Source organism: Sinocyclocheilus rhinocerous, unplaced genomic scaffold (assembly GCF_001515625.1).
Source record: "Sinocyclocheilus rhinocerous isolate Xijiao unplaced genomic scaffold, SAMN03320098_v1.1 scaffold263, whole genome shotgun sequence".
Classification (NCBI taxonomy): domain Eukaryota; kingdom Metazoa; phylum Chordata; class Actinopteri; order Cypriniformes; family Cyprinidae; genus Sinocyclocheilus; species Sinocyclocheilus rhinocerous.
This window is the reverse complement of record NW_015645086.1, coordinates 2,649,738-2,665,409: the sequence shown is the minus strand read 5'-3', so window position 1 is coordinate 2,665,409 and position 15,672 is coordinate 2,649,738. Positions and strand designations below refer to the sequence as shown.

General features: G+C 37.1%; 1 protein-coding gene across 1 annotated transcript in view; it reads right to left on the bottom strand.

Annotated features, from left to right (window-relative positions):
• The window catches only part of LOC107705664 (adenylate cyclase type 6-like), a 60,392-nt gene extending 44,962 nt beyond the window's left edge, over positions 1 to 15,430 (bottom strand). Inside the window, exons 1-3 of the mRNA XM_016509054.1 lie at positions 15,394 to 15,430; positions 14,897 to 15,104; positions 12,545 to 13,463 (exon numbers count right to left, since the gene is read on the bottom strand). Coding sequence (XP_016364540.1) covers positions 12,545 to 13,462 — 918 coding nt within the window. The 5' untranslated portion in view covers position 13,463; positions 14,897 to 15,104; positions 15,394 to 15,430. The remainder of the gene's footprint in view (positions 1 to 12,544; positions 13,464 to 14,896; positions 15,105 to 15,393) is intronic.
• Positions 15,431 to 15,672: the final 242 nt, after the last annotated feature.

The window sequence follows — 15,672 nt, the reverse complement described above, 5'->3', positions numbered from 1 at the left end:
TTTTTTTTTTTTTTTTTTTTTTTTTTTAGCTTTAGTTATAGTTAAATCAACAAACTTATTTAAGATATTTGCCAAGGCAAATGTTTTGATCTAATATTTATATTTTATTTCAGCTTTACTCCAATCAACAACAAAAAATGTTTTCTATAGTTTTAGTTTAAGTTAACAATAACAACACTGGTATTTTGACTTATTATATAATCCACACCAACCAAACATGACACCATTTAGTAAAAATGAACTAGGAAGCAGCAAATTGCAAAAAGAAAGAATGAGAAAAGTCAAGAAACTAGCAATTCTTCCCCAGAGAATACAAGCAGGCATTTTTGTGCACTGTGGTCAGTGCATTGTGGAAAACATTTCCCACATAATTCATTTAAACTGCTAACATGATTTGTAATTAATAAAAGGTCTGAACTGAGAAGTGTAATTCAGTTTTGCCAGCTCACACACACATACACACACACTCTGTCACACAGCAGCTGATGTCTGTTGTGTTTGTGAGCGAGGAGAAGGATTTCGAAGAGGACAGCCCTGAGGGAGGGTGTTGGCTGGAGGAAACAGGAGATTGTATTGTGTAAGTGCGAGCGTGTTTGTTTGGTCCTCGTGGAGTTTGTGTGCTAATTGGTTTCAGAGAGAGGACACCGACTCATTGGTTCAGAAGATGGATGCAAAGAACAGAGACTGAAAGACAGCAAAAGTGAGAGAAAGAAAGTAGTATGACTTTATTCCATCAGGAAGTAAAAAAAAAAAGTTGACATGAGCTCTCTCACACTTTACTTTTATCTTCTTTTGCTTTTATTTTCTGTATTACATTATTTCTGTTTCCTTGCTCTAATTAATCTTCCCCAAAAATTAAATAAGCTGCGTCTTTTTAGAATAAATTTGTAAAAAGTAACCGCATCTTCAGCTAATATGACAAAAGTCAACAACTCCAAATAGATTTTTTAAAACATTTTCTAAAGAACATGAGAGTGGTGCTTGCCTGTGCACAAATCTCTATGATATTGTGGTCTCTAGATATGGCTTACAATGTAAAACCCAGTGCACACTAGGGCTGTGTATCACCAGCAAAGTCACGATACGATATGCATCACGATACAGAGGCCACGATACGATACGCATCACGATACAGGACTGCACTGAATTTCACCTCAGCAAAATTTAGAAAAACAGCTGTTTATTAAACGCTGCTTACTATAGTGCCATTTCTAACTAATTCATTATTTTTTGTAGAAACCTCACACTTTTCTTCTCAATTTTAAACGTTGTAAAATTTTAAACAAATTAAGCGCGGTCCACTGCTGCACACGTGCCACAATATCGATACAGGGCTAGCTGTATCGATGCTCGTATCGTCAAATCTCTGTGACGATACATCGTCGTATAGATATTTTGAACACAGCACTAGTGCACACTGTATGATTGTCCACAATTTTGCACATTTCTGGGATCCTAAAGGATTTCTGTTGTTTAGGATCTTTGATTGCCTAGTGGGACATGTTCACAGATGGCGAATTAAAGGCCTCTGTGATGAATCTTAGCCCGTGACAAAGTTCTTGCAGTGTCAGAAAATTTGGGTCGCAGTCCTACAGTGTGACATCTCTTACTGCTCATGAGAAAGGACTCTCGAACTGTTGTACTATGAGTGTCACGTCACTCATAGAGTGCCAATCACATAGTTTCTCATTAAATTACATAATATTTGTCCCAAATTGATGTTAATATACATAATGACTTCACCCAGGCGTTTTTCAGTAGTATGTTTGTCTTTCTGCGCCGCCTTGTACTTGAGAAATACAGAATACAGAATGAAGTGTCCAGTGTGTGACCAGCTGTCAATGGTGAATCGTAGCTTAAATATGGGAAATTTTCTCATTTTATTGTTGAAAATGTGTCCCATAGATGATAATGTGAAACTGATCAGATTTATATTTAAGGTCCGTCTCACTAGTCTCCACCGAGAGTGTATTCATGACCTAGTCCTATGGTCACAAAGTCTGTCACAATTAAATACTAGACAGGAAGAGAAAGGAGGTTCCCCAAAGTAAACCTACACATTGTACTGTGGGAATTCTTCTGGCTGGAGGTGATCGGAACCAGGACAAATGGCAGGATTTTTTAAATTATCATTTTAAACAAAGTTGGACTCAATGGACTCTAAATCTGTGCTTCTCAACCTTTTTGACTCAAGCCAATTATCTGTGCATGTAACAACATGAAAAACTGGGTGGAACAGACATGTGTTGATGCTGGTGCTTCTCTAACATCATTATCTCAGAATAAAACAGGCTAAGAATAAAATCTGTACCGGACAACCAATATTTAGACACCCATGACTCACATGCCAGAGTCTTGACCTACTCACTCACCAGTTTCCTCTTGTGGAGAAAACAATTATTAAAAATGATTTAAAAATGTGAAAAAAACATATTACAGAGAGATTGTAAACCCAAAATGGGAATTCTGTCATTATTTACTCATACTTATGTTGTTCATATTGCTGAATAGAAGAACTGGATCAGTCCAATTCATGATAGAATTCTTTAGACTGGTTTTGTGAACCAGATCAAAATTCATTCACTGACTCAACCCTTATGCAAAGAAAATATATTTCCTTATATAGTAATGATCAATATATTAAATTATTTAATGTACAGTCTTAATAATATACAGTATAATATAGTATAGTATAGTATAGTAATTAATAATATACAGAAAAATATATTGTGTTGTGTTAATACCGTATTGGCCCGAATATAAGACGACCCTGATTATAAGACGACCCCCCTTTTTCCAGATGTACCTTTTGGAAAAAGGCTTTTTAAAAACCAAATCTTGTTTTTTCTCAGTAAAACACATTTTGTCTTCAATTATTTTCATATTGTATATTTTTCCTATTTTAATTTTTGTTTTGAAAGTATGGTAAAAACTGGTAAAATGTACCAACAATCACATTTAAAAAATATACACTTTCTGATATACCATTAAAAAAAAAAACAGGTAGCCCATCTGAATTAGGACATTTAGGCTATCCATCTAATAGTAGCCTACCAAAATCTTATTAACAGTAGAAGTTAAATCTTACTGTAGTCTTAAAATCACAAAGGGAGTTTGGTCCCATCAGGCTAACATGACAGTCACGACTCGTGCAGCTGTAAGGTTTTCTTTTTCTTTTGTTTTTACTCGCGATCTTTACAACACGCATTACATTACGTATTTCATGGCACACTCGTTTTATGCGTATTTGGTGCCACCTATTGTTGTGCAGCTATAAGGTTCCAAGAAAAAAAACATTGTCTTATATTCGGGACAATACGGTATTATTACAATTTATACAAGAGTTCTTTCTGTTCTCGAATCTGATTGGCTGAGAGCCTTTAGTTTTGTAGTTAGTATAAAACTATTTTGGTTAGTATAAAACTATTTTGGCCCTCAGCCAAAATAGTTTTGGCTGAGGGCAAAATCTCATCACGTTATATTTTATATAACTTTAATGCTATGTATCAGAGCGCTGCCTTTGTACTTTTGACTGAATTGCTTAACTTTTATGATGGCTGTTGTTTTTTAAATATTATTCAATAAATAATATTTCATATACATATATTAGTAGTATTTAGTATTGGGGAAACAGTGTGTATGTTCGTGATGGTGATTTTAGTGAATTATTCCGCCATTAGATGGCGACAAGAGACTGTTTTACGAGTCAGCGTAAAGACTTTTATATTGAAAGATTGAAACACAAGGAAGTTCTTTTTACTTTCAACAAACAGCTTGTAAGATGCAGTCAACAAATGCACTGAGCAGCACTGTCATCGGAAATCACCCTTAACAGATGAAAGGACAGTACAACAAAGATATGGCTTTCCTCAGCGGACATTCAAACTAATGTTTTATTGTGAATATGAGATTGAGCTGAAGAATGAATGCTGTATCAGATGCAGGTAAATCACACTCGCTCAGTCATTTGAATCTGTGGCGGAAGGAAGTAGTTCCGCACAAAAGAGGGTTTTTAATGACACTCCGTTGTTGTCTCTTTTTATTTACACACTTGTGCCATCGAACCGTTGTATAAACACAATATCACACTCATATCCGTGCAATATGGCTGTATATCAGCATGCTGTGATTACCTATGGCCGAATCACAGCCGTGCTGATATACAGCCATATTGCACTGTATATTGCTCATATAATGAATACATCATAATTGCTACTTTTCATATTGAAAAATATGACAATATATTATACCGTAATGTATGTTTATATTCAGTAATATACTTCATAATTAGGGGTGCGATATCACGATTTTTAAATCGTGAACGATTAAAATGTCTCCATGATCTGCTTTTGAATAAATATTGTAGTATTGTGCTACAGCGCACATTATATCATTTGCAGTTTTGGTGCCTCGGTCTCAGTATACTGTACAACGTGACATACATTCACATCAAATGCTAACTCAGCGGTAGAGTTCTCATGTTGTCCCAAACCTGTATTAATTTCTTTCTTGTGCTGAACACAAAGGAAGATAATTTGAAGAATGTGGGTATCCAAACAGTTGCTGGTCCCCATTGACTTTGATAGTAGGAAATAAAATACTATAGAAGCCACTGGGGACCAACAACTGTTTGGTTTTGGTTTGCAAAATAGTAAAACCAACAAAGAATCATGATAAAATCGTGAAATAAAAATGTAGTGCAGTTTTTGTCTTCTGCAGAATTTATACTATTATACTACAGTATTTTTTAAAATATAAGCACTACTTTTCCATATATGGAGTTGTATTATTTAAAGGGGTCCTATTATGCTCTTTTACAAAGTCTTGATTTTGTTTTGGGGGTGTACTAGAACATGCTCTCATGCTTGGTGGTTCGAAAAACGCATTCTTTTTCACATAATTTACTAATTAGCCGCTTTGTGAATTCCCAAACCCCGGAAACCAACGCTGTAGTCCAAACGAGCCGTTCGTTGTAGTTCTTGAAAAGGGATTTTTAAAAAACGAAATATCTCCCTTTGGAGTGGACTTTGAGATTTGTAAATTTCTAGATATTTTTTATGCCCAAACATACACACTACACAGACTAAAATTAAAAAAGTGAAAAAGCATAATAGGACCCCTTTAATATATTGCATTATATTTTCCAGCATATTTCAATATACTTTTGTTTCATAAGGCAAAAGAATGATTTGCTCATGAAATGTAAGACATTGCCACTTTTCTTATGGACTTTGACTTATAAATGATTATAACGACAGAATTTTTATTTTTAGGTGAACGGTCACATAAAAAAAAAAAAAAGACTAATGCAATAAAGTAAAACGCACATATGTATAGAGCAAACAAAGCAGCAAACAAGGCGTGAAAAGCCTTGAAACCACATTTCTGAGTCAGCAGCCCAGAATCCAAACAACCCTTCTGCATCAATGTACTACAATTAATCTGTACGAGAGCGAGTAAGCGAAAGCGTGTGCACAGCTTAAAAATAGATTTACGACTGTATGAATTGTTCTATAAATAGGACCTATCTATCTATTGCGTGGTATTAACAACAGCCAGTTGTAATTCTTGTGGTCAGTTTTAACTCCTCTCGGAATGCGGGGACATCTGCAAACCAACATTAAGTCTCAGATCACGCAGATTACTGAGGGCAGGCATACTCAGGCACACACCAGCAGAACCAGCAGGGATGGTGTGCTGGTTTAATGAGTCACAGAGGAAAGGGGAAATGCCTGGATGCAGTGTCCACACTGCAGGATAAATTGGCCTGTATAACACTGCAGCTTTATGAGAAATCTACACAGATCCGCTTCAGCCTTTTAGAGATAAGAGCATGTGTCATTAGCGCTCGCTCTTCCTAAAAAAATTGCTGAGAACAAAGGTCATGTTCAAAGGATTTATGAAGGAACAAGGTGGTAGTTTCAAATGTACATGACACATTTTATTGGGAATTTGAAAAAAAAAAAAATAAATAAATAAATAAATAAATATTGTAAAACAAAATACAGGTTTTTAAATAAAAAGTATTTTGAAAATTAAGTGGGTGATTTTCTTTGATAAATCCTGATGCTAGTTAGCAAACAAGTCGTTTTGATTGATTTATACTGTATTTTTACACAGTGTGAAAGATTGTTGTATTGTCCACAAAGGAAAATTTTTTATGAAGAACCTCGATTCATCATAATTTCTGCCTTTTTTAAAATATCTGATTATATTATAAATACAATTCAGTTAAATATTCAACCCAGTCTCACTGAAAAACATTTCATACTTTTGTAAGAAGCGTGTGATTTGTAAAAAAAATAAAAAATAAAAAAAAATAAAAAATTTAACCTTAACCCCTAAGCATAACTCTCAGTGGGGCATAAGTAGGTCATATGAATATGAATAAAATAGATTGCAAAAATTCATACACATACATAAATTCGTTACGGATTGTAAAGAGACTGTTTAACTATCATAAACATACAGCATACTTCCTATTCATTCTCCAATGAAAAATTTGTCTCATCTGAATTAGGAGGTAAATATAACTCAAGATTGAGCACCGTTTACAAACAAAAACAGTCTAAACAAATATGTTGTTGGATTTTGATGTGAGAGGACAACAGGGGAAGCAATATTATGGATGATGGACTTGCGTGTGTGTTTAACTCGTGTTTAACTTTAGCCGGACGTAATGGTTTGAAGTTACAAACATATCAATGATGGATTTGTTTCTTACAAACACGCAGCTTTTCACTTCACCAGACATTAACTGATGGACTGGAGCGGTGTGGATTACTTGTGGATTATTGTGATGTTTTTATCAGCTTTTTGGACTCTCATTCTGACGGCACCCATTCACTGCAGAGGATCCATTGGTGAGCAAGTGATGCAATGCTACATTTCTCCAAATCTTGGATGACCTGAGAGTGAGTATATTTTCAGTAGATTTTTGGGTAAACTATTCCTTTAAATAGAAAAGGGCAGCCTGGACATTCATTAAAATGTCTTCTTTTGTGTTCCGCAGAAGGTCATACGGGTTTTAAACAACATGAAAGTAGATAAATTATGACAAAATGTTCATTGGGTGAACCATGTCCTTAAAAATTACAGACTGCTCATCTAATCTACTTAAAGTTTATCTTGAAATTTCTCATGTTTGTCCTCCGTTAAAATTAATAAAAAATATGAAAAGTGTTCTGGTACTCATGGAGTCTAAACATTACATGGTCAACTAGACAGAATATTGACGCCTTAAAAAAAACCATAACCAACAGCGCTTTTGACAAGGCCAATGCATATCAAAACCTAAAGGGATTATAGTGAGTAAAACACATTAAGATGTAGTGATTAGCACAGAAAATAATTGACTCTTTACCTCAGAAAAACAAACAAAAGAGCTTGTTTACAGAAATGACTCACTCCATTATTATTGCCCCATAGACTATTGTAAGTTCATGGCTGTCAGCACAGATCTAGTTTGTTTTTATAAACATAGGGCTAAGTTTAAATTATTTTCTGTGTTAATCAATTGAGCTGAACCAAAACTATTCTTTTTACATTCCATGACCCGCAGTTTAATAATTGTGGTCTCTGCTTAATGTCTTGATAATAATATCCAAGACCAACTTGCCCAGAAATACATAGTTTAAAAGGAAGGGGAGTCATTTTAATATGTGTTGACTTAATCAAATGTTAAGGCTTCTGATAAACGGCACAGACGTACTGCAAACATTGAAGACTAATGCAAATAATCCAGCTAGTATACTACATAGTGTTCCATTGCGCCAAGGATTCCTCACTGAGATCCGCTAACTCTTTAATTAAAAGATGGAAATGTGTTGTAAGCAACCCGTTCCTTCCTGCATTAATGGGGCCAAGCGTTCTGCTTTGTCTTCCTGATTGTTTATAATGAAATGACCTCCTGTTCCCATTCTCTCCCACTACTTTGTACAGTAGAAATAAATAGTTTCACAATGCACTATGGTCATACAGTGACCCGCAGGTCAAGACCTCACCCTCCTTCCCTTCATACACACCGACCTCCTCCTGTCCCCCAAAACTCCTCACACACACAAATACACACACACACACACACACACACACACACCCTGGAGAAAAGTACAAAGGGTCCCTTGTGTAGGAGCACAGAGGCCTGGGAGACAGCGCTTAACATGATGCTGATATTTTCATGGGAGGAGTGCAAGGAGAGAAAAGGATCTCCTCTGCTGGGGCGGCTCATTCAACCACGCTGTCTGACCTTCATCCTACCCCCGACTCCTTGGCTTGACTCACAACAACACACTGCAATCACAGATAGCACAGCCAAAGCCTGGCACAGCGCTATCCAACATGCTAGCACTACACAGGCCGTACAGATGATACATGCTAATACTAACAAATACAGAACACACAAGAGCACCAAAGGCCTGTTCACACCAAATTTATAGAATTTTTTTGCTGTAAGCCAGTTTGCTAATTTCCACCACTTTGCTTATATGAGATGACACACCCTCCATGTAAAACCCTGCCCTCCAAAGACATCTCAGCCAACCGGATGTCAGCAAAATGATTCACAAGCAAAAAGCATTTTTGGGCGGAGACTAGGGCTGTGCAATTTGGGGGAAAATATCAAATTGCAATTTTTTTGACAGATATTGCGATTGCGATTTGATTTGCGATTTTAAATTTGCAAAGTCAAGCTTCAGCTCAATATTGCCAATAATGTGCAGCACAGTATGGGTATCATTACCCTGCTGAAAAAAAACAATAGAAACCATCACAGAAATTCTTATAGTTTCCATTAAACCATTACAAAATTCCTTTTTGTTTTGGGCATTATTCCAATAGGAATTACTGTTGTTCTATTGGTTGCCATCTGCCAGATTACATCCCACCAATAGAATCCATCAAATAGACACCATTATAGTTTACATTAAAACCAATACAATTCCCATTATAACCCTGAAATCCATTACGTTTTTTATTGTGCTTTGGGAGGGGTTCTATTGTTTTTTTTTTTCAGCAGGCAAGATTATAAAAGATTATAATGGTTTAAATGGTGAGTGTAATATCGCGTCCATATCGCAGGCTTTGCGATTAGGAAATCGCAACGTCTCAAATCGCGATTTCGATTCGATTTCGATTAATCGCACAGCCCTAGCGGAGACCCTAAAACGTCTTTTTTTGGGGTGGTAAATTGCTAATATTTTCAGTAGTGATGCACTGAAATATTGGCAAACAATAAGTTTTGGTTGAAATGGCAAAAAAATACATTTGAAATTTTTTAGACAAAATGGTTTTGGAGGGCCCTCAAGTTATCCTAGGTAAATATGACTTTCTTCTTTTAGATAAATACAAATGGAGTTATATTAAAAAATGTCCAGGCTCTCCAAGCTTTATAATGGCAGTGAATGGGTGTCGAGATTTTTAAGTCCAATAAAGTGCATCCATCCATCATAAAAAGGGCTCCACATGGCTCCGGGGGGTTAATAAAGGCCTTCTGAAGTGAAGCGATGAGTTTATGTAAGAAAAATATCCATATTTAAAACTTTATAAACTATAATATCTAGCTTCCGCTGACTGTCGTACGCGTGTTCACAAGAGAGTGTCGTTCCAGCGGCTGACGTAGGACAGGCGTAGCGTAAGCTCCGGTGAGAATATGCTAGTCTCGCGAGAACCTCTCCTCTTGGCTTATATCAAAATCCTCTGACATTTTTCTTTACAAATACTCATTTTGTACTTCTAATTCGTACTCCGCGTTAGTCACTTCTCACCGGAGCTTATGTTATGCCTACATCCTCCACCGGAACACCACTCTCTTGTGATCGCGCGTACGACAATCTCGACACCCATTCACTGCCATTATAAAGCTTAGAAGAGCCAGGACATTTTTTAATGTAACTCCGATTGTATTCATCTGAAAGAAGAAAGTCATATACACCTAGGATGGCTTGAGGGTGAGTAAATCATGGGATCATTTTTGGGTGAACTATTCCTTTAAATGTGGTGTGACAGATCACTGTAGCACCTCAGCTCAAGCGGCAAGTGAACCGAACATCTCTTTCTATTTATTACTAGTTATAGCACAAAAATAAACAAGAATGAACATCAGAAGGTGTGTTGATAGAAACTGTACAACTTATTGAAATCTATCATGTCTCTAGTAAACACTCACCGTTTCAACCACAAAAAGGCATCAATAAAACAGCTCTGTAAACAGTGTGTCACATAATGTTACAATTACCTCAGGAAAACAATTCAATATACACAGCTGTCAGTCAATGAGAAAAAAATCTAGAGACGAGTTTTCTTTTTGCCAGATTCCAATAATCTATCAATTCCAAAATCTATTGAACGCCTTGTCAATTGACGATGTTCAAATATCTTAGTGAATTTTGAGTGCATATTGTGGAAAATTAGTGTTTAATTTCAGCAATTCTATATACATCTCATCTGCTGTCATCCACATTATATCAGTCATCAGTAATCCTTGGCTGCGTTTCCCAAAAGCTTCAAAAGTCGAGTAGATATTACAAACCATTGGCACCAACGGTCTCTACGATCTACTTAAACTTCCAATACTTTGGGAAACACATTTGTGGTCTCACTCTGTACATATTGAAAAACCCTATTTGTTTATTCTACATTCTTCTAAAATGACTTTTACAGCCATTGATCATCCACAGATTGTTAACCAAGTTGAGTCAATACCGTGAAAGCAGAACCATTTATAGGCGAGTGCGTTCACATGATGTTGGCCAGTCACGCTGACTGCTGCCATGCCCTATCTCAGCTTTGACAGAATCCATTCACTAAATGAATGTCTATCTCAGCAACAGGTTACCAATTAACTAATAAAATAACACACCACATTGACAAGAAATCATTATTAGTAGACAAAAACAAAAGGGTATTCAAAAGTATGCAAAGCCAAATGGCAACTGTGACTAATAGATAGTGCCACCAACTCCAAAGGAAGAAAAACGTCCATGCTAGAGGTGCCTCTCAATCATGCTAATGCAGTAAAGACACTAACAGTAACTCAAACAAACTCACGAATGTCAGCGCTGTGGGTGGAAGTGTACATACGATCAGGTGACTGATTACCACGGTGGAATTCAATTCTGAGTGTTTGCATAATTGACGCTCTGCAGATTAGCATGTCTTTACACTTAAACACATCCAGGACAAAGGCAGTAGATACAGACATGAGAACAGAAGCATAAGTCTAGACAGATGGAAGTAGTCAAACCTCATTAAACAAATAAACCCTAAATAACTAATACGGTTATCTTTGTTGAAACAATGAAAGTGCTGTGTAAACTTACATATACACATAACGTACATTTGCTGTGCTTCAAAATCTTTCAAGTTAACACAACTGTTTTCCTCTGGGGATTAGTACAGACATCATTTAGGATGGCAATTATTTAAGAATACGCATATCCCTACATATTTCGTATTTAGATATTTTTAAAAGCAACTAGCAACTAGTAAACTAATAGTCAACTAATCAGTCTTGGGGTCAATGACAAGTATGATTGTCCATGATAAAGAAAAGGAAAAACTAGTTAAATCTAGTTTGAACACACATGTGCAAAGTTCAAGTTCTGTTGGCTTTATGTGGATTTTTTAAACCATCGTCAAGAAAAGATTTTCAAAAAATGTTTTTAAATATATTTATTTTAAATGTGTATTAGCCTATTGTAGCTTAAAAAGTGTCTTTACATATCTATTGAGAACTAATTCATAAATATTAAGTTTCTGGGGAGATCCACAACATTACATTTTAAAACCTGAGCCTTTTCATTAAAAAAAAATTTATTATCTAATATTTTGAGGACCTACTGACCTTGACGGACAGTCATGAGAGTCTGAAGCGTTCTTTTTTTATGATATAATTTCCGGTTTTGTTTTTCATCTGCAAGATTCAGAATGTTGCCTGTACCAAGTGGCTTTAATTTAAAAAATAATTAATTGAAAAATTAATATAAGACTAATAATATAAATAATAATATATTACTTAATAGGATTTTATTTTAAATGTTCTTTTCTTTTAATGAGGCTTCATTATGATATCAGGATATTTTTCATTTAAATTCAGAAACTTCAGAAAGTCATTGTGATGCATTTTAATGCATTTATAAATAAATTACTAAAAAGATGATGTCATTTACCCCTTAATTGGAAGCCCTAAACAATTCACATTTCTTAGCTTTTACATAAATAGTCTTCTTGAAAGCAACAGAATGGAACAGAAATCAGTAGATCCCACTTCTTTCAAAGTTGGACTATTTTTAACTTGAAAAAGCTAATTTTTTATGGGATGCTCAAAAACCGTACAAGACATGATGCAACAGCCAAAGACATGCATCTGCATTTTCATGACTCTAGCAATGATGCTTTAAATGGGATGAATTTAAAGATACAACTTTTCAAAGGAAGTACTTTTTCAATCTAGCCATTCTCAATTCCCAACCCTAGTCATCATACTCAAATATAATCAAGGAACAGATAAACGTCAAATCTGAAGTTTAGCTGGGATAAAGTGACCTACCTGTTTCCAGAGGAACTCATCATCCTGATTGATCCTCCACGTAGTGAGGAGGTGTATGGAGGACAGCACTCCTCCGCTGAGCACTGCCGCCCTCATCCGCACGGGCAGCAGCGTGTAGATGATGTAGATGAAGAACACGGACCACCAGATCCCCTCGGAGGCGCTGCGGGGGGCCACCATCAGCACCCCGAACACCTGCACCACGATTAGCACTCCAATCACAAGGTAGCTGACCATCCACATGTAGTCCTGGTGGAACCCATTTCGGTTGCACACCACCATTAGCGCCAAGAACAGGGCCATGGCCACAGAGAGCACGGAGGCATAGACCACATCAGGAAGTCCGTGAATGCAGTGGAAGGTGAGCATGACCCCACAAACGATCACCAAGACGCCCATCAGCATCGTAAGCGAGCTCTGGTTGAGCCTAAAGAAGTAGCGCTGGTAGAGACGCTCCAGTTTGCGTGACTGGAACTTCTTGGATTGGAACACGCGAACCACCCGCTGCCAGCAGTCTGCCGCCGTCACCGACCCCGAGCCGCTGGCAGAGTCATCGCTGGAGCTGTCGCAACCCAAGCCGCCCCCTTTCCTCCCCTTGACCTCGCCGTCCTCGAAACCCAGGTCCACAGATTTAAGCCCCACCCCCTCCCCCCCCATTTTCCCGTAGTGGTCTTCCTGCCATCCGCAGCGCACGCCGAAGTTGCTCCCAGCCGTACCTCCTCCTCCTGACCGAGTGGCCTGAGCGTGGGGCGGCTGGGGAGGAGGCTCCATGGCTTCCACGTCCCGCAGGCAGCTCATGTAGCGTGGGTTGCAGAGAGAGGAGCCAACCTTGCGCTTGGACTTCTTGCCATTGCGCTCGCCCCACGCGGTCTTACGGTCATCCACTCTGGCTACTAGGAAGCCGTTGATCCAGGACATTCTGTAGGAAACCCAGAGTTGTCATGACAGTGTATGATGGCACTCTACCATGTTTACGTGGGTCAATGACAAAAAAAAATGTAGTTTAATGTTGGTTTAATATGGTTGGTTTAAAATGACATCTATGAAATATTTCAGTCAGGATTCAGGCCTCATCATAGCACAGAAACTGCGCTCGTTAAAATAAAAAATGACCTACTTCTAGCTTCTGACCAAGGATGTGTCTCAATACTAGTTTTACTTGATCTTAGTGCTTCATTCGACACTATAGACCATGACATACTCTTAGGCCGACTACAATATTACACTGGTATTCAGGGACAGGCATTACAGTGGTTTAGATCGTACTTCGCAGACCGTTACCATTTTGTCTACTTAAATTGTGAAAAGTTGTGAAGAGTTAACATCAGTAAATTATGGGGTGCCACAAGGATCCGTGTTGGGCACCATGTTATTTTCAATATAAATGCTGCCACTTGGTAACATTATTAGAAAACATGGAATTAGTTTCCACTTCTATGCCGATGATACTCAGTTATATATTTCATCACGACCAGATGAAATTTCTAAACTATCCAAGTTGACAAAATGCGTTAAAGATATAAACATTGGATGACCAGTAATTTTATCCTATTAAATTCAGACAAGACTGAGGTATTACTTATTGGACCAAAAACCTGCACACAGAATCTCTTAGAATACAACTAGAAGGATGTACTGTTATGTCATCATCTTCAGTTAAAGACCTGGGTGTTATATTAGACAGCAACTTATCTTTCGAAAATCACATTTCATATGTTACAAAAACAGCCTTCTTCCACCTCAGAAACATTGCTAAGCTATGGAACTTGTTATCTGTTTCTGACGCAGAAAAGCTAGTTCATGCATTCATGACCTCTCGACTAGATTACTGTAATGCACTACTAGCTGGTTGTCCTGCATTTTCAATAAACAAGCTACAGTTAGTCTAAAATGCAGCTGCTAGAGTTCTTACCAGGTCAAAAAAATATGATCATATTACCCCAATTTTATCATCTCTACACTGGTTACCTATTAAGTTCCTTATAGATTCCAAAATATTGCTACTGACTTCACAACTGTGAGCAGCAAATCAGCATATTAGACACTGAAGAATGGAGTAATGATGCTGAAAATTCAACATCACATGAATAAATTACATTTTAAAATATACTCAAATAGAAAACAGCGATTTCAAATTGTAAAATACTTCACTATAATACTGTTTTTACTGTATTTTTAATCAGATAAATGCAGCTTTGATGAGCATAAGAGACTTCCAAAAATACTAAAAAAAAGCGTATGAACTGCTATTTTAATGTATTTTTTAATAAAAAATTAACAGATGACGTCATTGACTCATGCACATAGCGGAATGTATGGATGAAATTATGCATATTTTGTGGAACTCTTTACCTGTGTGGGTTCTGGTGTGCGCCCCAGCCCTGATCTTGTTGTCCAAGACACTCATTTAGAGCGGTGGATGAGCGAAAGCAAAAATGTAGAGTTCTGATAAGTGAGTGATGGTGATCACGGAGTCCAGTTTTGTTTAGTTACTGAAGACTGGCCTGGTGGATCTGAAGATCTGATACTTTGTTCAACTGTATCTTCATAACGTCTGGATCTGTTGACGATAAACCATCAATAGAAACAATGTAAGATGAATAGAATCCATGAATAGAATCGATCCATCTAATGAACTGAATAATTTAAAACTCATGCTTTTTACATGCTTTCACATAGTCTAAAATTCCCTTCCTCTGACACGTAAACTATTTAACAGGCTGAAATTACACAGCACATAAACGAAGCAATAAAAACATCTCTACAACAAATATGGAAAGCACCGGGTTAATTTCCCTAAACTGTCACTGTATTTCTGATCAACTAGAGCAGTGTTCCTCAAATCTTACCCTGGAGGGCCAATGCACTGCAAAGTTTAGCTCCAAACCTGATCAAACTCACCTACCTGTGATTTTCTAATGATCCTGAAGACATTGTGATTAGCATGCTCAGGTGTGTTTGATTAGGGTTAGAGCTAAACTCTGCAGGAAAGTGGCTTTCGTGGACCAGATTTGAGGATCGCTGAACTAGAGGCAGCTGTTAAATCAATATATGTATTACTTCCTTACCAGCAATGATTATTAACAATATGCCGAAGCAAACAAGTTAAGAAGGTTCAGAAACAGTAA